This window comes from Eleutherodactylus coqui, chromosome 2, assembly GCF_035609145.1.
Source record: "Eleutherodactylus coqui strain aEleCoq1 chromosome 2, aEleCoq1.hap1, whole genome shotgun sequence".
NCBI classification, from domain to species: Eukaryota; Metazoa; Chordata; class Amphibia; order Anura; family Eleutherodactylidae; genus Eleutherodactylus; species Eleutherodactylus coqui.
In genome coordinates, this window is record NC_089838.1 from 17904982 (window position 1) to 17929217 (window position 24236).

The 24236-nt window shown below is 45.2% G+C and overlaps 1 protein-coding gene across 1 annotated transcript in view; it reads left to right on the forward strand.

Moving 5' to 3' along the window:
- Nucleotides 1-24236, forward strand: part of ANKHD1 (ankyrin repeat and KH domain containing 1) — a 67964-nt gene that overhangs the window by 12125 nt on the left and 31603 nt on the right. Inside the window, 11 exon segments of the mRNA XM_066590422.1 lie at nucleotides 1072-1219; nucleotides 2370-2523; nucleotides 4079-4226; nucleotides 5988-6135; nucleotides 6212-6445; nucleotides 13935-14029; nucleotides 15811-16048; nucleotides 16278-16469; nucleotides 17136-17245; nucleotides 18717-18804; nucleotides 22400-22527. Coding sequence (XP_066446519.1) covers nucleotides 1072-1219; nucleotides 2370-2523; nucleotides 4079-4226; nucleotides 5988-6135; nucleotides 6212-6445; nucleotides 13935-14029; nucleotides 15811-16048; nucleotides 16278-16469; nucleotides 17136-17245; nucleotides 18717-18804; nucleotides 22400-22527 — 1683 coding nt within the window.

Consider the following 24236-nt stretch of genomic DNA (forward strand, 5'->3'; position numbering starts at 1 on the left):
AGTCCAATGACTCTCTAAACCAGACCTCCCAGCTTCCTGTACTTTGTGAGGCACACCCAACTTTGTGTGAAGGTCCAGAGCCATGGAATTAAATGCGAAGAAACAAGAAATCATGAATTTGAAAACATTTGTGACTAGTTAAACATCAAATAGTTTGGTTAGGATGAGTCTCTAAGGGCTTATTCACTCGCGGGTTTTGAGCGATGCGATTTGCACGAATTTGAAATTGCGTTTATTTATAATTTTATTAGTGTGAGCGATTTATTTTTATTTTTCCGTTTTTGATGTTCCATTTTTGAGTATTTCCGTAGAAGGCTTCACCTGTCCTTTTTAAGCTCCCATTGAAAACCTCACCTGGCACATGCGTGCCGTGCAGCGTACATGCGTGTGCGATGCTTCCCATTGAATCCCATGGGAAACATTTGTGCTCATCTGATGCAAGTGAAACACGCGCCGCAGGATCGTTATTTTACAGAAATGAGTTTTTGAATAATCGCAAGTTGGGCGAGCGCGATATCAAGACGAGAAACCCAGCCCAATATCACGCTTGCCGTGTGAACCTCACCTAGCGCTATAAACCAGTGTGTGTGGTTATAACCTGGGACTCGCCTGTGCCTCTAGTTGGTGAACACTGCTATGTTATCGGAGATTCGTCACCTTGGAGGGGTTTATTCAGGTTTTAGGTGGGGTCAAACGGAACGGAACTTCCATGCGGCCCCTCCGCGCGGGAATCCCACGGTATCTACAGCAGCAGTAAAGTGGGTGAGACTTTGAAAATCTCGACCACAAGCTGCAGAGATGAACCCCCAAAAAACCCGTGCGGGAATGGACTGGCGGCGCAGAATTCTAAGCCGCGGCTTGTCAATCTTATCGCTTTCTCTGCTGCAGAATTTGCGATGAGACCCCCACCAAAGGTTGCAAGTTTGGAGGTAGGCATTCCGCGGCTGATCTGTAGAAGAATGCCCGCTGCAGACATTCCACTGGAATCCTGCCCCCTGTGGGCCAGCCTATATTCGATAAAGCTGATTGATTGGGTAACGACTACTTGATCTTGTTCCTTCTCCCCAATAGGTAGAGTCTTTTATTTTGGACCAAGAAGACAATTCGGTGCTGAAGACCGTATCAGAACTTTTTTTATCAACTGCTGCGGAAGTGGCCGACCTGCGGACAGTAGACCCAGCCACACAAGCGCGCCTGGAAGCTGTCCTGGAAGCCGCAGGTATGCACTGCTTTCTGTAATGGTGCAGGTAAAAATATTCGTGCTCACGCTGCTTATTTATTTTTTTTGTTCCAAATGCCCTCTTTTAGGGTATGTTTACATGCAGCGGAGACTTCACCCCTTCTTATGGTGATGCGGATTTTTAAGCGGATTTCACCATGGATTTTACCATGGATTTTTCCGCCATATACAGTTGTACCCTTTCTGGGGTTTTTTTTTTTTTTGAGGGGGAATTTTTTGTAAGCATATATGACCATGTAATATCTGACTATATTGTATGTTTTTTTTTTTGTTTTTTTTTTGTTAAATGGGTGATGTCCTACAGTGATGATATTGCGACTACGCATATGTTACTATGACAGTGATTGGCTGTGGTGGTCATGTACTGTAGGTAGACATACTGTATTCACTGCAGGACAGGGCGTCTTCCAGGTAAGTAGTACTTTGTTGTATTATGACAAACCATGCTTTCTGCCAGATTTTTAAGTGGCCTGGACAACCCCTATGTTCCCCAGCTCTAGAGAGAATCGATGACCTATTTTCTAGATGGCTCAACGATAGCTGATTGGCAGTAGAGGGCTTGTGCTGTTCGCCAGGCTGTTGTACGGAGCATCAAACAGATGGGTTCCTACAGTGTGCAGTGGCCTGGCCCAATATTGCATGCACAACTACCATTACTTCCATGAGAGCTGTGCCTGCAGTACCGTGCCTGACCACTGCAATGTTTGCGGAGCTATCTGCTTGTTACATGACGGGAAGCCTGGTGAACAGCTGATCTGTGGGGGTACGAGCAGCGGACCTCCAACAATCAGTTACTTTGTAGCTGGAAATCCATTTTCAACATGCCGTTTTCCGTACTATAGATGCGTCTTTGACAATGCTGAGTAGCAATGGACTGCATGGAAGAAGTATTAATTCAAGCAGGGGGCGCATGAACCCAAAACGGGTGACTGCTGTGCGCCATACCTGACCAAATCGGTTGCTTTGTAGAAAATACATTCTAATGTTTTTGGGCTACAGTGATTTAATGATGATACTAGAACTTCTAGAAGTAAACCTACAAATATAGTAACTTGTGTTTATTACACTTTTTTCTAATTTTTCTAAAATTCTTTTTCCCATAATCGTCTGATTTCAACCCGTCCTAAAGGAATTGGTAAACTGTCCACTGCCGATGGAAAAGCCTTTGCAGATCCTGAAGTGCTTCAGAGATTGACCTCTTCTGTTAGCTGCGCCTTGGATGAAGCTGCTGCCGCTCTGACTCGGATGAGAGCAGACAATTTCCATACGGGACAGGTGGACAAGTACGTATAACGCCGCCGTACATCATTCAGTGTCACTTTGGTACAGGCAGTTTATTTTAAAATGTTTCAAAGTTATCGGTAACTTTTCCTAAATCGCTACTTATATTATATACACAGTTTTACTACACCCATCCCCCCCCCCCCCCCCCATGTCTGGTTCAGATGGGTAAAAAATTGCAAAAAAATGATTCCCCATCCCCTACATTTAACTGGAGATGGGGAGAGATAATTCCTTCTGGCATAGGCCAACAAGCTAAGCTTGGTTATGTTACTGTATCGATGTAGTAAGCTTGGCTTTATCAAATCTATGTAGTAAGTTCAGTTCCAGTATTGTATTTATGTTGGAAGCCTTGTTCTGGTACCGTATCCGTGCAGTAAGCTCTGTTCTGATACTGTATCCATGTTGCGTTTAAGGCTTTAAACTGGTGTGGGCCCCAGAATTTTCATATAGCCCAAGGCCCATGTAAGACTTAATCCGCCCCTGACTAGAGATCACAAGAATGGTAACACCCCGAGTGCCCCAGTAGAAGGAAGCAGTGGTGCGCATGCATGTCCAACACCTTCATTCACTGACTTAGGTCGTGGCCTTCTTGTGATCCCGGGGGCTGCAGTGATTGGATCCCCAACGATCAAACATTTATCACCCGTCCTGTGGACAGGTAATGGTTTTGATGTGTTAACCCCTTTTAAGGGAATAGGTGTGGGGGACGTAAAGCACATTTTGCTACAGCTCGCATTGAGTGAAATCTTGTATGTGGGTTGGTAGGGTTGGTCTGCCAGGGCTGCTGTATTGGTCCCATTCTGGCCCTGGTCTGACACTTGCTGTTACATAGACCATCGGTCAGGGGGGAAAATTGTTCTTGTGAATGGCCTTACAGAATATAATGGGGCATCTGCTCTCCTTGGAATTCGGGTGTGTGAATGGGCCCCAAGACTGAACGTCTACAACCATATTATGACTTGCTGCAGAGGGTGTGTCAAGCATGGGAGCGAATCTCATCTTTATAAAACCCCCTTTGCAATAGACCCTGCCCTGGTGAAATGTTGGACAGTTCAGTAATTTTTACATTTACTGATTCTTAGCTTTTTAAGAGAATGTACTTGCATCCAGTCCTTCGTTCTGCAGGGAGGTAAGCCGCTGACACCGGTTGTCTTTCTCTTCCATATTGAATAAATATGTACATCTGGCAGCCTAACTTTTTTTTTTTTTTTTTTTTAAACTTGTTTTAAGAAGTGTGGGGTTTTTGTTTGTTTTTTTTTTTTTGTTTTTTATTTGTTTTTTTTAAATTAAATTCTCGGCACTGGAAAATGGAAGTGTAACTTTGTAAGCATAACACGACACTTTCCATATCTAAACTGCACATTTGATATTTGTCATGCTGTAATATTTTACTTCTGAAATTCACTATCCTGTATTCTCTGATTTCGGTCTTAACGAGCGAAGTAATAAAACTTGTTAAATAAAAGAAAATACAGCGATTTATTTTGTAATGAAGTATCTGCACTCTTAACAATCAGATGGCTCGTTATTACATGGAGGTTTCTTGTTTCTCAGTCGGAGTTTAGCAGAAGCTTGTTCAGATGGAGATGTGAACGCCGTCCGTAAACTCCTCAATGAAGGTAGAAGTGTAAACGAGCATACGAAGGAAGGCGAAAGTCTCCTCTGCTTGGCATGTTCGGCTGGATATTATGAACTGGTACAAGTGAGTATGCATCAATAACTACAGTGTGGCCCTCTTGTGTCTGACCGACCTCCTTCTGCCTTTAATCTTATGCCCCCCCCCCCCCCCCCCCCGCCTACAGCAATGTCTTGTTGATTGCAGCCAATCGATAATCTCGGTGGTGTTGGCTTGTAACCTCTGCAGCAGTTAACCCTTTCCAATCCACTGTCTGACCTCTGAAGACATTATGATTTAAGGCTGTACAGCTCCAATCTCGGAAGACATCCATCGGGGTTCTCTTACTGTATATTGCCAGCCTCTCTGCTGTCGGAGCCTATCCAACGTGTCACCTCATGCAGTGTTGGCTTTAGCCAGCATATAGCGCCGTTGTATAATGGCAGAAAAAGAGTAAGCCGACCAGGATACAAATTGGATTGGAAAGGGTTAATACTTTGGGACTATTTGATGCAGCAGTCACACACATTATCACTGGAGCCCTTGGCAGTTAACGGAGACTGGCAAGGGACCAGGAAAAAGTTGGCATTGGTAAGGTGATTATTGCTACTGTTTGTTTTATACAGTTGTCTAGTGTTTGTTAAGAAAAAGAAATTGTGGAAAACGTCTTGAAGACGTCTTAACATCTGGGTTTAGGCCGCACATTGGGCCGTTTTGTTTTATTTGATCATTGTTAAAATTTGGGGTGTAAATTAAACGCTGAAGTTATACATTTGAAAAAGTAAAAAAATTTGCGTATTCAATCCCAAGCCGGTTTACACATGTAGTGTTCGTAAGGGAAATATGACACATATGGCCATATTACCAGGTCTCAATATGCACAGGGAGAGCCGTCAATCAGTGACAGGTATCTTGGGGAGGAGGGTGTGAGCAGTGACTATATGGATATTAATTAGCAGCACCAGACGCTTTGCTGCAGACTTTGAATTTTCTTTTAACTTTTATAACTCCTGAATCAATCCGCATGAGTGTCAGACTGCAGAAATCAGCTCAATGGACTCCCTTTTAGGCCGCTTTCCCACATAACTTAAAGGGGCTGTCCAGGGATTTAAATCCCTTACCGGCACTTGCTAAATCAGACCAGCCACTACCGGCTGCGTTCCGACAAGGAGTTGCGGTGATGGAGGGGCCTGCTTAATTATTATGAGCCGTCAGCCTGTCCCTAGCTATAATGCCATCGACACCAGAGATCCGCAATACCATGTGACTCCTCGTCGGAACGCAGCCAGACGTGCCTGGTCCAACTCGGCAGGGGTGGAAAATATAAACGTAGGACTTCACCATGAAGTAAGATAAAAATCCCAGCACTTCCTTGAAAGTTCAACTTTATTGTTAATCTATAAAAATGACAAAGGTAGTACCTGCACACCACCTAATCTAAGCAGAGAATGACTTCTTATGGTTAAGTTGAAGTTTTAACCCTTTCCAATCCACTGTCTGACCTCTGAAGACATTATGATTTAAGGCTGTACAGCTGTGATGTTGGATGACATCCGTCGGGGTTCTCTTACTGTATATTGCCAGCCTCTCTGCTGTCAGAGCCTATCCAACGTGCCACCTCATGCAGTACTGGCTTTAGCCAGCAGATAGCGCCGTTGTATAACGGCAGAAAGAGTAAGCCCCCTAGGAAATCCAGGATACAAATTGGATTGGAAAGGGTTAACATTGGAGCTCTGAAACACTTTATAGTGGCCCCTACTGACTCTGCACAAGCATGCGTTTGTTATATTGTATATGGTTATATTACAGCATTATTTGACTGCGTTATGTTTCCTAATAACTCCGCAGGTATTACTGGCAATGCATGCGAATGTCGAAGATCGAGGGAATAAAGGGGACATCACCCCTTTAATGGCAGCAGCTAGCGGTGGATTTTTAGATATAGTAAAGGTGCTCCTCTTGCATTCTGCAGACGTCAATGCGAGGTCCTCAACTGGTGGGTAACTTGGGTTTTCTCTTGCTCTATGCATTCTTAAAAAAAAAACTCATCTTCATAAGCATTTTCTTCCTAGGCAATACTGCTTTAACCTATGCCTGTGCCGGAGGATTTGTCGGTGTGGTTCAGGTTTTGCTGGAAGAAGGTGCCAATATAGAGGAACATAATGAAAATGGGCATACAGCATTAATGGAAGCTGCCAGCGCCGGTCATGTGGAGGTCGCAAGGATTTTGCTGGAAAATGGAGCGGGCATTAATACCCATTCAAACGAATTTAAAGAGAGCGCGCTGACGTTGGCGTGCTATAAAGGTTCGTATTACGGAAAAACATCCCCATTTAAATAGTAGCTTGTCTTACAGCGAACATAAAGGAACACTGACAATGAGTATTGTAATGGAAGGTAACTTAAATACAAACCAGTTCGTTCTGCTGGGCTTCGCATTCTGTTCCTGAAACGGCGTGGTCCAAATTCTGTAGATCCGGGGTCCCCAACTCCAGTCCTCAGGGACCCCAACAGGTCATGTTTTCAGGATATCCTATAGTAAGAACACCTGAGGCAATGTCTGAGGCATCAACAATAATTACATCACCTGTGTAACACTGAGGAAATCCTGAAAACATGACCTGTTGGCGGTCCCTGAGGACTGGAGTTGGGGAACCCTGCTGTAGAGAACAGGCTTTGCATCTGATGAGCAGTTGAGGGAGAGCGGCTAATGCTGCGTCTGGACCGCACGATGAGCGCTCAGAAAATTGTTCAAATGAGCAAAAATGAACGATAATCGTTCCGTTTAAATGCAAGCCAATCACTTACTAGAAATGTGTGGTTCTCGTTCAGTGTAAAGGAGCCATTAGCAAATGAGATGACGCTTAGTCTCTGTATCCTAGTGTACACAGGGGAGGCTTATGTTACAGGCAGAGGCCAGATTCATATAAGCAGAATACAGCCGTGATTGTGAACTAGTATTATGGCTGCAGGTCCCAGACTGACTGCACTCATAGACCCTCCTTTGTTAGTATAAGGCCTCATGTCCACGGGGACAGATCCGCAGCGGGCCACCCGCACACGTGATCCGCACCTCATAGGGATGCATTGGACACCCGCAGGTAGTTAAATACCTGCGGATGTCATTTTCCCCTGAGGCGCGGATTGCGTGTGCGGGAAAACACCCGCAGCATGCTCCATTTTAGTGCGGGTCTCCCGCGGGGACGGCTCCCGCAGGCTTCTATTGAAGCTTATGCAAGCCGTCCAGATCCGCGGCACACCCGCAGCTGAATTCCCGCTCTCTGGCACGGGAGAGCAGGACTTAAAAAAATTAAGTGCACGGTGCATGCGCTCGGCATGCTGCTGGCGTCCCGAGCACATCCGGCGGGCCAAAGAAAGAAGATCCGGCCGCGACGGAGGGAAGATCCGCAGCGTCCGGACAGGTAAGTTATTCTTTTTAGGCCTCATGTCCGCGGGAAAGGAGGAACCCGCAGCGGGATTCTGCATGAAGAATCTGCGGTGGGCCTGATTTTCCCCGTGGACATGAGGCTTAACTCTCCCCCCCCCCCCCCCCCCTCTCTAGTCTAGGGCTACATACACAACGAACGTCAGCTGTATATTATAGCTCTCTCCCTGCATGTTGTGATCGATTCTGTCTTTGTGATTAGAGAAAGTGTGAGGTCTCCCTCTGTTATCCCATCAGCCTTCTGTGTGATGATAGGTTCTCGGACCAGAGGGACCATTTATTAGGTCCCAGACTGTTTATACCATTTTAGCACTTTTATATTGATAATGCTGACTGGCAGAATATACTGCAATAAAGCGTTGCGGTGTATTATACAAGTGGTCGCATGGTAAAATTTCCCTGAACATGTCAAAGGTAGTCATGAGCTTGTACTACAAGAATGCTTTGTCATCGGTTTTTGAAGCTATGACCACAGTATTGGTATTAAAAGGGTATCTCCGTTTCAGAGAGGCAGTTTGGGAGTACAAGTTCATGACTACCTCTGACGCACCCAGATCAGGAATCGATGTGCTGCATGGATTTATGTACTTCTACATCGCTTAACAAATTGGAAAACTAGAAACAGAAAATTTGATGGCCCACATGGTCCATCCAGCCTGCTCGGTCTCGGGGTAGATGCTTATCCTAAGCATACTTTAAACTCATTCATTGTTGATTGTTCAACCTCATTTGCTGGAGCTTTTGTTCCAAGCATTTACTATGAGTAAAAAATAAAAAAAAATCCTAATTATCAATTTCCCCAAAACTAATCTCAGATTGTGCCGCCTTACTCTAGTATTTAACTTCCTTCCTGCCTCCCACCCCTCTCCCTGCCGTCTCGCCTCCAGGCTATATAAATTTAATTCTTTTGTCTTTCTACCATTTTTGTAGCCTGTGTCTTTTGGTTTTATCAATATATTTCTGTAGATGAGATCTGAACACAGATGTGGTTTCTCAGAGCTCTAGGCAGCGGGATCACAATCTCCCTCTTTCTACTGGTTGTACCTCTAGCTCTGCAGCTGAGCACCCCACTTGCTTTCTTTGCTGCCTGACGCAATGTAGATTGGAGGCTGTCAAATCAGAAGCCCAAATCCTTCTCTTCTGTGTTATCCAGGACTTTAGAACACCCAATAAGATTCTCAGGCCAAGAGTTTCTTCTCCCCAAGTGCATTATTTAACTTTTGGAAACCTTGAACTGCAGTTTTTCCATTGTTTTGGCAATTTGTCCAATAAGGCTAAATCTTTTTCAGTGTTCAAGACGCCATCCGAAGGATCAACCCTACTGCACACTTTGTCTCAGAAAATGAACAAACCTTACCTTGTTAAACCTCCTCCCATGTCCCTTACAAACACATGATGACCACAGGGGGCTCATTCCTGTTCAGAATACACTCTATTAACAACACTGGTATCTTTTAAGCAAATTTGTCCCTTTAGACCTTGTGGTGACATCAAAGACTTGGAACAGATCTTAAGCAAAGAACAATAAGGCATATACTCCTTGTCTATGAGATGCCCCTTCTTTTTACTGCCACACCGTTTACTCTATTCATGTTAAGTAAAGCAGTGTCTCAATACCTCATCAAGAGATCTGTGTTTTTTTTTTTTGTTTTTTTCTCTTCTCTCCTATTCAGTTTGGGGCACAGTAAGACCTTGGGTATGGCTGCTCCCACTAGGAGGCGACACTGTACAAAAAAAAAAAAGAGTTGGCTCCTCTTACCAGCTATACAGCGACTAGGGTGAACCAGTTTTTGCTTCGTGTCATTAGGAGGCAGACTTCCTTCCTTGAAGGTTGTCTGAGTTTTACTTTTTTCCTCTTGGACTGGGGACATTGGTTGTCAAGTTTTCCCTGTTACCTCATCAAGGAGGGGCATTGAAGTGGCCTTAACATCTCCGTTGATCTCCCTACCTCTAGAAGAAAAGATGGCACAAAGGAGCTCTAACTTGTCTGACCCGTTGGCCTAGCTTTCCCCCATCTTTTTGGCTGGGGCACTCCCTCTTTCACCAAGGGTGTCTCTGCTGTAATTTCAGATGCAGACTATCCTTTCACCTACGTGGGGTGAGCATTATTCCTTGAGGCTCTGCAATGTCCCCCTATTTTAACCCTCCGCGCTACCTTCCACCATTGTATGGTCAGTCCCTCTTCTCTCTTCTTTTTAAACTTACCCATCCCCAGGCTTAGTTCCTGGGTACCTCACTTGCATGTCATGCTCCTAGGCCACAGGGCAACCAAGCTGACAGCGCCTCCCCAGGTCAGTCCTTTGGTCGCTGCTGTATGATGCACCACATTTTCCAGTCTTACAATTCTAAGCTGCATGCAGCAGCCTGAAATTCTGGTTTGTGTGGCCTGCCCCCTCCGCATCACTGTGCCTGTGTCAGCCCGGGAAGAGATTTCTCCCGGCCATCTGTTTCCTACTGATCGGGGGCGGACTAACAGTGTGAGTGCCCTCCATTTCAGCTTCTTGGTGAGGGTAAGCCTTCCATGGCAGAGCTCAGGAGCCTCCTTCAGCTCTCAGGACGGAACTTCCAGGTTTCAATAGAGTCCTAGCAATCCATCGCAGGCTTCGTCTGTGGCACACTTGGTGCATCCATGGCTCCACTCCTGACATCTTCAGTATGCCTTTCTTCCACAACCTGGCATTGGTTATCCCAGACTCCACCTCTTTGACTTCTAGCTTCTCTTCATTGAGCTCAGCTGCACTGCAGAACTTTGAGGGACCAGCGTGGACCGGATAAGATCTGCCCTTAGTGGCTTTCCTTTTGCCCACACTTCCTGCAGCTTACTAGCCATTACATCAGACAGGACACTGCATACAGCTATTTTCCACTACACATTGGGTCTATAGCAGCCAGTCTACACTTCGTACAGTTACTTTATCAGGACTCCAGAGAGAAGACCTAGCCACCTGCTTTGCTTGTTCCCGCTGGTATACTGGTTTTCAATGTAATCAGCCACAGCCTTTATGCACAAACTGCCTGCTGTGACACCCGTCAGTGACCCATTCCCTGGGATATCCACCGCTCAGCACCCTCTAAGTCCTGAACCAGAGTGGGTGCGATCCCTGTCCTCAGTGGTGGCAGACTATGCCACAACATCCAGATCCATTGTGGAAATGTTGGGCCGCCCAGTCAGCTAGGCCCTTTTGGCAGCGGACAGCGAGGAATCTTCAACAGAACTGTCAGAGTGGAGCTTGTAAATGGGGGAAGATCCTCAATACCTACAGACTCTCAAGTTCGCCAGCCTCCTTCACCTTTCCGGGAGACACGTTCTGACATCATCTTTAAAGGTGAGACCCATTCGCATGGTTACATTTCGCATTCACTATTAAATGAGGAACAGTCCTCCAAGGTCGCATCCGTTATCAACAGCCTCATTGTGACTATGGAGACCCTTCATGGCAAAGATTCAGGACCACCCACCACCTGAGTAGAATCATTCTCATTTAGACAGCCCAAGCAGTCACACAAAAAACTTTCCCCGCTCATGCAGAGTTCAACCAGTCCTCGCAGTGGAGTGGAACAACCTGATCTCCTGTATCCTATGCTGGAAGAGTCAGTAAGAAGTGGTCTATGGCCCCTTTAGCAAAAAAACTAAATTTCGGCGGGTCTACTAAACGCTACATGTTGCCGGTGTCAGTTCATTCCAGGATCAACATGGCACAAAATTAAAGTTTTTCGCAAAGGCCTCTTTTGAAGCAGCTTGGTCTATCTTTTGACCTATATTTGCAACCTCTTGGGTGAGCAGAGCTGCTTCTAAATGGATAGGCAGGTGCACCATGAGGTAGAAGCCCATTTTCTCCATTTTAGAGGAAAAAATTCCTCCCTGACTCCAATCTGGCAATCGGAATAATTCCTGGGTCAGCAACCCTTTTAAACTATTTTTAACCCTTACATTCTACGTGAGCGGTGTGCGCTCCCTGGGTGGTTAACCACAAGCCTGTGACATGGTCCTCTCTCTCCCTACCTTTGCAAACTTTACAGGATGCATACTTTAGCATCAACCAGCAGTATTTCTGTAACTGACTTGCAATCCCCGAGCTTTGGCCACAGACACTCTGGCGATTTCCATGGCGCCAGTTCTCATTCTTTGACGTCTTTCCACCAGTTCTGTTGATTCCTTACCTGTTGAAGAGTTAAGTTGGAGGGCCTTCCATTGATTCTCATTGTACCGGAATGACCACGTCGAGATTGCAATGCCAATCTGGTCATCCTACTTGCCAACACACCTTGGCACCTACCATCCAGAAAGAATCTACTTTTCTCAAGGTCAATCTTCCACCTGAACTTAGCCCCCCTCTGTGTCTTGACAGCCTGGCTATTGAATCCCTTAAGGGTTCCCTGCTTTTGTGGAACTGCTTATACCATGATAAAGGCCAGAAAGCCCTCTTTGTTTCGTATCTATTACCAGGTTGGGAAGTCTTTCCGTAGCTCGTACGAACATGAAACTCTACCCCATGCGCTTTTCCTTTTTTGCTGATACTTACTTTTCTCCAGGAGGTTATAGATATGGGGGTTGAGCCTCAGTTCTCTAAGGACAAGTCGGGTTTTTTTTTGTTTTTTTTTTCTTCCAGCAGCCTTGGACATCAAAGGCTGCGGAGCATACCTTACTCCAGGGATGGTGCACTCTGTCCCACCTTACTGTCACCTTTCAGTGCCATGGGAGCTCTGTTTTGGACGTTTTAATTCACCCTCTTCGAGCCAATAAGCATCAGTTTTGTCTTCTCTCTTGGAAGGTTGTCTTCCTGGTGACCATCTCGATTTAACGCATGTCTGACCTTACGACTCTTGTAATTCTTTCCTAGTGCTCCACCAGGATAAGGTGTTACTTCAAAGGTTCCCTGTTTTTTACCCAAAGTGGTATAGTCTCTCCATCTCAACAAGCAGATCTTGTTGACTTTCTGCCTATTGGCGGCGCACCCTAGAGAGACTTCACAATCTTGATGTGGTAGGGAACTGTGACTCTTGCTCATATTGCTTGGACACTGACTCCCTTTATGGTTCCAGATGATCTCTAATGTGGCTTAGCGGTCTCCAAATGCATTGCACGCTGGATCAGATACGCTATTAGAGATGTCTACCGTTGTAAGGGCATTGATCTGCCGATCCGAGTTACTGTAACATAGTCTATAAGGCCGAAAAAAGACACATGTCCATCCAGTTCAGCCTATTAATCCCCAGTGTTGATCCAGAGGAAGTCAAAAAAAGCCCCATGAAGTAGAAGCCAATTTTCCCCATTTAAGAGAAAAAAAATCCTCGGACTCCAATCTGGCAATCGGAATTATCCCTGGATCAACAACCTTTTTAACCCTTTCATTCTACGCGAGCCATGGGCGCTTCCTGGGCAGTTGACCACAAACCTGTGACGGGGTCCTCTCTCTTCCTACCTTTGCAAAGTTTTACACGGTGCGTACTTTTGCATTTTCTGCTAGCGCTGTCAGTCGCATGAGCTGGATTCAGCAGGCTGCGGTGCACGGACCATGCTGGTTAGTTCTTCTCTGCTTTAGAACATCCCAAGTTCTTGCTATGTCGCCCAGTGCAATAGACGAGAAAAAAAGTTTGTTACAGTAAAATCCTTATCTCCATTGGGCATACCGCACCTGCCGTCTTTGTGTGGGGAACATGTCTGGGTTGTTTTTTGGCCACTCAGGCATTCACATTTGGTTGTTCCTCTAGTTCTCTGCTTTATAGTCCTATGGCTCTTGGCCTCTGCTTTTCTTATGTAAATACAAACTGCTTTAGCTTGGTGTCTGCGGTGGGGTATAGCTGGTAGGAGGGGCGAACACTTTTTTTGGCCTTATGCCAACCTCCTAGTGGCAGCGGCGATCACCAAGGTTTTGCTGTGTCCTCCAATGAACGAGGCGGGAGCTTTTACAAAGTAACCATCTTATTTTCATTTAGCCATTACGTTCTCAATAACGGAGGAATCTCACATTTCATCTTTTCTATCTACTGGCTTCCGGGGTACAAAAGATGGATATATATTCAGTATAATTTATGGTGTATTTTAAATGGTGTCGTATACAAATACAACTCCTTATACAAAAAATAAAATGGGCCCACATGAGGAGAAGGAAAGTTTCTGACTCTTGGAAGTCAGTGATGACAAAATGAAACTGTTGCTGCAGACATTGAATATGGGGTTGGGTGATATAAAATGTACCGCAGGGTGTGAGGGTATGGTCATAGCCTATTGGGTTCCACCATGTGAACGTGACTGAAGAACATTTTTTGCCTTTCTCTCGAACTCCTCCTTTTATTACGGTGTTTGGTGTGGTTTCTCATTTCTTCTGTCCTCCCTCCTTCCACCGCAGGACATTTAGAGATGGTTCGGTTTTTGCTGGAAGCTGGTGCTGATCAAGAGCATAAAACGGATGAAATGCACACTGCCTTAATGGAGGCCTGCATGGTAATCGTTACGGCACTTATAGAACGCATTTTGGTTTTGTTAAGTAATGCCATCAACTTTATATGTTGTTATACTAGTGTTTCTTTTTTTTTTTTTTTTTTTTTAAATAACGTATCTTTATTGCTTTTAAACATTTCCTAGTCTGTGGAGTGTGGTCATTTAGGCCTACCTGCACACTTGTATCTGGGACTACCATTCTCCTATTTTTATTTTTTTTTTAATTGCCAAAAATAGGATTGAACCTGATATCAGAGAGAGAAAACCTTCCCAGTTTTTTTATTTTTATTTTTTTTATTTTTGGAATGGTTTCCCCTCTCTCCTGAGCTGGTTTCTGATCTTTTTGGACAGTTGAGAACAAACAGCAAGGTAGACTTCCTCAGTACATGCAGTCAAAAGCAAAATTTAATTAGAACTCTAGTTTCTAAAAGTAGTTTCCTGGTGGCAACTTAAACCAGAGACCCCGTAAGATGTCCATAAGGGTTAAGTCCAAAGATCTTGCGCCCCCTCTTCATCATAGCAGAATTTCCTGAGGATGGCTCTGATAATTCAGGGCAGCAAAAAGTAACCGACACGGGGCGTATTTATTAGCCATTTATGCCGGTTAGTGGCGTAAAGTCACAAGGGGGTTTATGTGCAAAAATCTGACTTTCTTCCCTTTTTTTGGTTATGGTTTTTGTGCCAGCTCTTCCATTTTTACGAAAAGTTGAGGGGGCATGTCAGAAGAGGGCATGGTGGCCTCAGAGCAACAGTTTTATGTCAGCTTCTGGCATACATTACGCCAAAAATGTACTTTAGGTTGGACTTGACATACATTTCTAAGAAGGCGCACGTAGCTGCTGGGGTGCCCTTCATATGTGAAGAGACCTTCGACTTCTCGTGCATTAAGAGACCTTACAGAGTCTGGCATTGTCCGGCACTGATTTGTCACTGTTGGGCTGGGTGCACACGTGCGTTGAGGGGGGAAAAAAAGTCAATGCTAATAGGTTCACAAAAAAAAAAAAGCGGTCCAATTTTTTTTTTTTTTCTTTATGCGGGTTCAGCTCTGTGTAGCTTCTGTAATTAGTCCTATTTTTTTTTTTTTTTTTGTACCTGCGGGGAAAATGAAACTGACTCAGTTTTTATGTATTTATTTTTTTTAATTTTTTTTCACTCTAAATTAAAAAAAAGAACAAAAACGTACTGCCCATAGATGACAACTGTATTCATCCCCCCCCCCCCCCAAATTAACTTGGATGATCGAGACTCGCCCATAAAACGGTTCAGAAAAGTGCATGCGAAGATTTATTTATTTTTTCCCACACAGACTATCTGCATACAAAGACTCAGTAGAGTGCTGCCTCCGTGAATAATATACCTCATATGCTGTTCGTGTCGTCCGTCTTTCAGGTTTTTTTCCCATCCGACACGGATAAAAAAAATCTAGTGCCAGAAGCTTTATATTGTATCCATGTGAAGTTGTAGTAACTTCTACTACTGCTGCTGTTGGGGAGATATGTGATTGGCTGCAGCATTCCCTAATGAGAATCAGCACCCCTGTTAATTGGCTGACAGCAGGACATGGGGTGACCCGCCCCCCCCCCCTCCCCCCCAGACCCGGCTACCCTGGTACAACCCCATTAAATATAAAGCAGCACGTTAGAATTGTACAGAGTAAAGTATTCTAATACTTCTGAGCAGGGTTCCTATCTTTTGATACCTCCTCCTGTGAATGCGGTTTTATAGCTGCTCCTCTACCGCACATTAGCACATTTAGTTTTGCGGTGTTCTCTCGCCTTTTGTAGGACGGACATGTTGGGGTGGCACGTCTGCTACTGGACAGCGGGGCTCAGGTCAACATGCCTGCAGATTCTTTTGAATCCCCGCTCACGTTAGCTGCTTGCGGTGGACATGTAGAACTTGCAGCCCTGCTTATTGAACGAGGCGCCAATCTCGAAGAGGTCAATGATGAAGGTTACACCCCTTTGATGGAAGCGGCACGAGAAGGGCATGAGGAAATTGTGGCACTACTTTTGGCTCAAGGTAAGTTGCCATCTGCTTTGTTTTCTGTATCTAGGACGGTGTACAGAAGGAAAGCCTTCCCAAATTCAGTTTGTTGCGGCATGTTTGGCTGCAGTCGCAAACTGTGAACATATAGATTTACCCATTTTCGGTATATGCTATGTGTTGTATATATTTTTTTTTTTTCTTTTGGGACTTTTTTATGTACATTCTTTTTGAGCGATGATGAAACTTTGGCAACTATTTGTAGGTGCTAACATAAACGCTCAGACTGAAGAAACCCAGGAAACCGCTCTTACGCTGGCATGCTGCGGAGGGTTTGCCGAAGTCACGGATTTTCTCGTGAAGTCGGGGGCTGATGTAGAACTTGGCTGCTCCACCCCTCTCATGGAAGCTGCTCAGGAAGGACATCTTGAACTAGTAAAATATCTTTTGTCGGCTGGTACGTACTTTACACTAGTGGTTTGTCAGAACCTAAACTGTTACTTTTGTATTAAGATGGACATGGTACAACACATGACGTATAAATACACACATTTAATGGGTAGCATCTTGAGGAGGTGACTGGTGGAACACTTCTACAGCAAAGACTTGGGTTTTCCTTTTTATTTGCTATTTTCCCGTCCAAAGAAATGGCTTTTATAATACATCCCGCTGCAGCTAGAAACCTGTTTAGGGCATTAAACTGCAGTTTTATTACAGCTAACTGCCCTTAAAGGGGTTGTACAGGAATAGGAGAACACTGACATTCATTCAGAAACTGACACACTTTATGGGCTTTCTGTTATTGCATGCACTTCAGTGCAGCTGAGTTGTAGTACCACACATGGCCTCTGGACAGGCGGGGTGCAGTCTTTGGAAGAAAGCAGCCATGATTTTTAATTCCTGGACAGCCCTGTTAATCTCACACTGAAAGGCTTATAAGATTCACAAACCAGCCCCCAGCGGGTCCAGGCAGCCTGGATTCATTCATTGTATGTAATGCAAATCTATATTTTAGCATTGGGCACGATTGTCGGGTAGCTTGTGGTTCCTTCTCATTGACAGGCTATTGTTGGACAAAACATTCAGGTTTTGTGCACTTAAAACATCCAATGTTTACTTGAAGGTGCAAATGTGCATGCCTCCACGGCGACCGGAGACACGGCTTTAACGTATGCCTGTGAAAACGGACACACAGATGTGGCAGAAGCATTGCTTCAAGCTGGAGCTGATCTGGTAAGGCTTTTATCTACAAAGCATAAGAGTCATTTCATACAACTCTAGTATATAATATATTACTTGGACCTCATGCAGAATTGTATAGAAGATCCAGATTTTGCATCAGTCCGGTGTCCTAAGTACAGAAAACATTATGGAAACGTCTAGACATTTCTTGTTTTGTATCCACTCCTGATTTGGGCCTAAAAAAAGAGAAAAAAACTAATCAAATGTGGGTATGAATTAGAGTTTAAGTGGATGCTTGGGTATTAACTCATCATGTATCCACCGGAGCATTGACAGCCGAATCTAGGGTGTTAAATGGCCAAGATCTGGGCTAATGCCGAGCCTGGCAGGTATTAGTTATTGGTAACGCAGCCTGCACCCACCATGTATGGGGGGGCTCTGTTCCGGATCCTGATCCATACTTCACCTTCTGCCTCGCGCCGCACATTGTGTGGTGGATGTATAACCACTACCCATATCTATGGGAGCTCCAAAAACCATGTAGCACAGGTTGCGCGGCTGTTTTCATTGGACCCGGCCACTTCTTGCAACATAGTGAGGATGGCAGGGTCATTCTGAGAGAAGAACATACCTTGACATTAATCCGATGAGAACCACTAATTGTAGTCCCTAAGCCGTGGCCGACATTACTACTGGGGACTAGGAGTCTTCTGGTGCATGATAAGTTCCAGTCATTTTGGCTTTTCGATTATCCGGCAACCCCAACTTATTAAAGGCCTGTATGTAGACACCTTGTTACTGGGAGGTTTTCATTCTTTAGATTTAAACAAGCATTGTTCTCATTCACTGACGGCAGAAACGCCCAGTCAAAAAGTACTCAACTTTTTACTGTATAACAAAAGCTAAGAACCGCACACCAGGGAGGTTATTCAGCGTTAGGCCTCCTTCCCACGAATGGATTTCCGCCGCGTAATTCGTGGCGAAAATCCGCTGCGTTGCCCACAGCTATTAGGTTCTATTGAACCTAATAGCTCAGGGCACACAGTGCGGAATTCCATCGCGGAATTCCGCACCGCGAAATCTCCCGTCCTCACCCGAGGCATGCTCTATTTTCCGCGGGTGTACGCGCAGACGGCTTCCATTGCAGTCAATGGAAGCCGTCCGTTCACGCTATCTCCCGCTGTAACACAGCGGAAGATAGCGTGAAAACTCTTTCCCGCCTACCGCCGCCGCGTCATATGAAGCCGGCCGGCCGCGTCATGTGACACAGTGGGCGTGTCATGTGACGCGGTGGGCGGGGAAGCGTCATGCGGGAGCGAAAACTCCGGATCCGCTGGTAAGTATGGGGTCTCTGGGGGGGCGCCGTGACGGGCTTCGCCGGGGAATACTCCGCGGCGGAACCCGTCACGCTCGTGTGCAGCTGGCCTTATAGTCAACTTTTAATTTATTTTTTGTACATTTATTTTTAAATGTGATCGAATTATATTCCACTTGTGTGTCAGTGTTGATTTTTTTTTGTCAGGAACATGAATCTGAAGGAGGAAGGACTCCTCTGATGAAAGCGGCACGGGCCGGGCACCTCTGCACTGTTCAGTTCCTTATATGTAAAGGTAGGTCTTGGTTAAAATGTTTTATGTCAAAACCTTATTCTCATGTTAATACAGTTCCTACCCAACACACATCCATTATCTGAGGGGAACCAATTACAGGAAATGGGTAAGGCCCGTCGTCAGGTCATATGTGCTTTTAAGGGGTTGTCCCGCGCCGAAACGGGGGTTTTTTTTTTTTTTTTGCATAGGCCCCCCCCCCCCCCCCCCCCCCCCCCCGTTCAGCGCAGGACAAACCCAAGGGATATGTTGAAATTTAAAAAAATTCTTACTTACCCGAATCCCCTCTCTTCTTCCTTCTTTTCCTCCAAGATGGGCGCTGGGATCTTCACGCACGATGCACCGCGGGTCTTCTCCCATGGTGCACCGTGGGCTCTGTGCGGTCTATTGCCGATTCCAGCCTCCTGATTGGCTGGAATCGGCACACGTGATGGGGCGGAGCTACATGATGATGCGTAGAAGGGGGCGGAGCCAGAACGCCGCTCGTGTCCGGACCGACCAGAAGGGAGAAGACCCTTCTGCGCAAGCGCGTCTAATCGGGCGATTAGACGCTGAAATTAGACGGCACCATGGGGACGCCAGCGCAGGGAAGGTGAGTATATAACTTCTGTATGGCACATATTTCATGCACGATGTATATTACAAAGTGCATTAATATGGCCATACAGAAGTGTTTAACTTAACTTGTCATCGCGGGACAACCCCTTTTAACTTTCTATTTCAAGCTTCAGTTCATATTTATTTAGGCTTTAACACCATTGTCCGTTCTAGTGACCCCCTACACTGACAGCGGTATGTATACCGGTACGAATTCAATAGTAAACGGATCAGAAGAGCTAAATGTCCCCGGACTTTTAATACAAGTTTTTTTTTTTTTTTGTTTTTTTTTGGCAATATACCCACACAGCAGATTTGTGGCAGGAATTTCTGTATCTGAGAATCGGTTTCATATATCTGAATAGGATTATTTTGGAGTACGTGGATTTTTGCAAACTGTGTCTTTGACTGCCCCATTCATCTGAACATTTTGTCAACAAATTGCTGTATGTGCGTGTTCTTGGGGTACCTTTACACAAGACTGCACCCAACAACTGTCCCAACGAGACCTTTTCCAGCCAACCTCTATTGAAAGTGAATGGGCAGTTCAGTTTATACATGAATGACTGGCTGTTTACACGGCCGACATTCGCTTGGTTTTTAGGTGAGCTGAAAACCCAACGAGTCTGACTATATGTGAGTTGTCGCTCACTTGTGCTCTTGGGTCCAGTGTTCTCATGGGACGAAGGCACCCATAGTCCCTCTTTCGAGTGGTTATTAAGGCGACGATCAGCTCATGTAAAAGTAGTTGGGGCACTATTTGTGTTTTACCTTCCTCTGTGCAAGCAGCCTACAAATCTGCATCCAGTCCAGAGGGGCTGATTTCCCACTGGGACAAAGCATTGGGCAGGTTGAAGTCCAGCATGCCCCATGGTTTTCCTCCCGACATCCGGAGAGTCTGGTAACCCCCATACACACTAGATAATCGTCAGAAATCGACAGTTCTACCCTTTTTAGCATTTGTATATTGGCACCTTTTCACTATTTCCTGTCACTAATGGGAATATTTGTATGGTAACGCAGCTTTTCTCCTAAACCAGCATGTAAAAACTCCTAGTAGATGAATAACCTTTCCTCTCATACGTAAATTTCTCTTTTTTTTTTGCGTATCTACATATTTTCTAATATGCTTTGTGTTTTATTACATACACAGAAGGTGTTGGCGAACTTGGCTTAACTTTCTAGGTTTCACATTTTCCACCTACAACGGTGTTTACTGGGGATATTGTAAATTAGAAAATGCATTCAACATACAGCGCCCCAGATCAGAGCTTGCAAGCACATATATGTACAGGCGTAATTAACAAGTTTACGTTTTGAAATCTACCATATGCATATTTTAGTGCATGTGACTGAGCGTAGCATGTAGCCATTTACAGAAACAAGATGCTTTCCTCTCTCGCTGCTCAGATCCATTTCTTCCTCTCCTCCTGGTAGGGCAAACCCATTATAGATGGCCAGGCATGGCCTGCAGCGGGTATGTACCGTCTAATACAAGATCGTTCTACCCGGTAGAGAGAGGAGCAAGAGAGGCGAGTATCTTGGGCTTTAGTGCTGCAGCATAAGACAGGACATTTACTACTTTTGGGAGGATCGGTAACTACTGTGAGTGTTGGAACACCTAGAAGTAGTCCGCAATACATGAACACGATGTAGAAAAATTATACCTGTTATCGAGACTAATTCATATAGAATCTTTAAGGAAATTGAAAAAGCAGGAGATGGGAATAGATGCCCAATCCGTATGCTGTGAGGCATGTAGTGGAAGAGACCATAGGCATGTATTCATGTACTGCAGTGTACGATTTGTGCCAGGAGGAGCCAGCTGATCCTTTTGGGTACCGAATGAGGGCAGCTTATTCCATTTTTCTTGTACTCCGTATACAATGTACTGGAATGTGAAGAAGCTTCTGTTCTCGCATAGAAAGTGACGTCTTGATTTTTTTATTTTTTTTTATTTTTTCCCAGCAGCTTTCTGACTATTAAAGGGGTTGTCCCGCGCCGAAACGGGTTTTTTTTTTAACAGCCCCCCCCCGTTCGGCGCGAGACAAACCCGATGCAGGGACTTAAAAAAAAACCCGCACAGCGCTTACCTGAATCCCCGCGCTCCGGTGACTTCTTACTTACCTGGTGAAGATGGCCGCCGGGATCTTCTCCCTCGGTGGACCGCAGGGCTTCTGTGCGGTCCATTGCCGATTCCAGCCTCCTGATTGGCTGGAATCGGCACGGGGCGGAGCTACACAGAGCCGCTCTCCGGCACGAGCGGCCCCATTGAGAAAAGAAGACCGGACTGCGCAAGCGCGTCTAATCGGGCGATTAGACGCTGAAAATTAGACGGCACCATGGAGACGAGGACGCCAGCAACGGAACAGGTAAGTGAATAATTTCTGATAACTTCTGTATGGCTCATAATTAATGTACATTACAAAGTGCATTAATATGGCCATACAGAAGTGTATACCCCCACTTGCTTTCGCGGGACAACCCCTTTAACTGTAAAGATTGTCGTCCTGCAATAAATGAACATTTTAACCCGAGGGCCGATTGTAGACTGTCTTAATTGCTACAAAGAGTCAGTAATTGAGCTCCGTTTGGTAAAGTCACTGACAGGCCTACCGATCCCATGTGGATATCACCTTGCCGACTTGTGTTCCTTCTTTGTGACTCTTATTACATGCAGTGAAACGAAGAGTGATGATGACCCTTAAGGTTCTTTTTCCTAAAAGTTGTGGTTTGGACAATTTGCTTTCTCAGGGTGGTTTTATCCTCTATTTGCGTTCCTCTGTCCTTTGGGATATCAAGCATGTCTGTGTAGTCCATATAGAAGCCGCAGTGACAAATACAAGATGTATGTTTTTTTTGTTTTTTTTTTTGGTATTTGTGGCCCACATTTCTGTATGCGATGTACTTTGTGATGCTGCTGGCATTGGGCTCCTTCTAGGGATGGTGCGTGTTGCCAGTAACTGATGTGTATAGTTTAACCCTTTTTCTTTCTTTCTAGGGGCTAACATTAATAAATCGACCACCAATAACGATCACACGGTCGTGTCCCTCGCCTGTGCCGGAGGACATCTTGCAGTTGTCGAATTGTTGTTGGCAAAAGGAGCAGATCCGACTCACAGGCTTAAAGTAAGGCTGCTATTCTGTAATCAGTCCAAATGTAGTGTAAGCGTTCTCCGAATCACAACCAAGTCATTGAACGTGCCGGTATTACTGCTATGGAGCTCAGTGGTCTGTGTCCATGGGGAGGCGGGGAGCGCACAGTGAAGACTGCCATCAGCAAAATGTTATATTGGCATATTGGAAATGGAAATGCCTTTTTATTTTGTGAGGTCTGTACCTGGTGTTGGTTCATGTAGTATAGCAATTATATGTATCTGGTATACCTTGGGTAGGTAAGTGTTGAGGTTGGTTTTATTTAAAACCAATGTTGGATTACTGGCAGGAATGGCCTACAAAGGCATACGATTGTATAACGGACATGTTGAAAATCTTTCAAATGATCCAAACACTTCTGTCTTGATGGGATATTGTAACACAATGTATAAAAAAACAAAAACAAAAGTCCTTCCCCCATTATATCACAGATGATACAATAATGCATTGGCTGCACAAAGCTTAGAAGCACAATAGTATGCTCGGTACCAGTTTAAACAGATTTTACCGTGAGTCTCAAAAATCTGTTTAAGCTAATTGGTTGACACAATTCTGCTTATTAGAACTTTTGGGTCCCATTCTGTATTTGCAGTGTACATAAGTATGCTTCAGGAATATCTCCTGACATAGCTGTGGCTCATGACGCTGTATAGGCTCACAGTGACTTGTGTCACCTACAGCAGTGTTCCCCAACTCCAGTCCTCAGAGACCGCCGACAGGTCATGTTTTCAGGATCTCCTCAGTGTTGCACAGGTGATGTAATTATTGTCGGTGCCTCAGACATTGCCACAGGTGTTCTTACTGTAGGAGATCCTGAAAATATGACCTGTTGGTGGTCCCGGAGGACTGGAGTTTGGGACCCCTGACCTACAGGTTCCCATGTTGAAAATGCACGCTGTGAAGTAGAATTATTTTTCTGAACCTCCATTAAAAAAAAAGCTTATTTGTCTCTTGAATAGAGGAAAAATGTATATATCCTGTTTCTATACAGAGGGCCACTTGTTTCACCTCCTTAAAGTGAATGGGAACCTGTAGATCTGTTTTGATGATTAAGCTGTGAGCTTTTTATCACTCCCTATTGTTGAAGGGAATCTGTCAGCTTGCCAATGCTGCCCAAACCATAGAGCGCATGTTGGAGCAGGAGGAGTCCAGCGGGTGGTTCTATCGGTGATTGACAGCTATTTCTATAACCAGAGTCCAATGCAGGTAATTGTCAATCACTGATGGGACTACCCATTACATCATTAAAGGGGTTGTCCCGCGAAAGCAAGTGGGGTATACACTTCTGTATGGCCATATTAATGCACTTTGTAATGTACATTGTGCATTAATTATGAGCCATACAGAAGTTATTCACTTACCTGTTCCGTTGCTGGCGTCCCCGTCTCCATGGTGCCGTCTAATTTCAGCGTCTAATCGCCCGATTAGACGCGCTTGCGCAGTCCGGTCTTCTCCCTTCTGAATGGGGCCGCTCGTGCCGGAGAGCTGCTCGTAGCTCCGCCCCGTCACGTGTGCCGATTCCAGCCAATCAGGAGGCTGGAATCGGCAATGGAACGCACAGAGCCCACGGTGCACCATGGGAGAAGACCTGCGGTCCACCATGGGTGAAGATCCCGGCGGCCATCTTTGCAAGGTAAGTAAGAAGTCACCGGAGCGCGGGGATTCGGGTAAGTACTATCCGT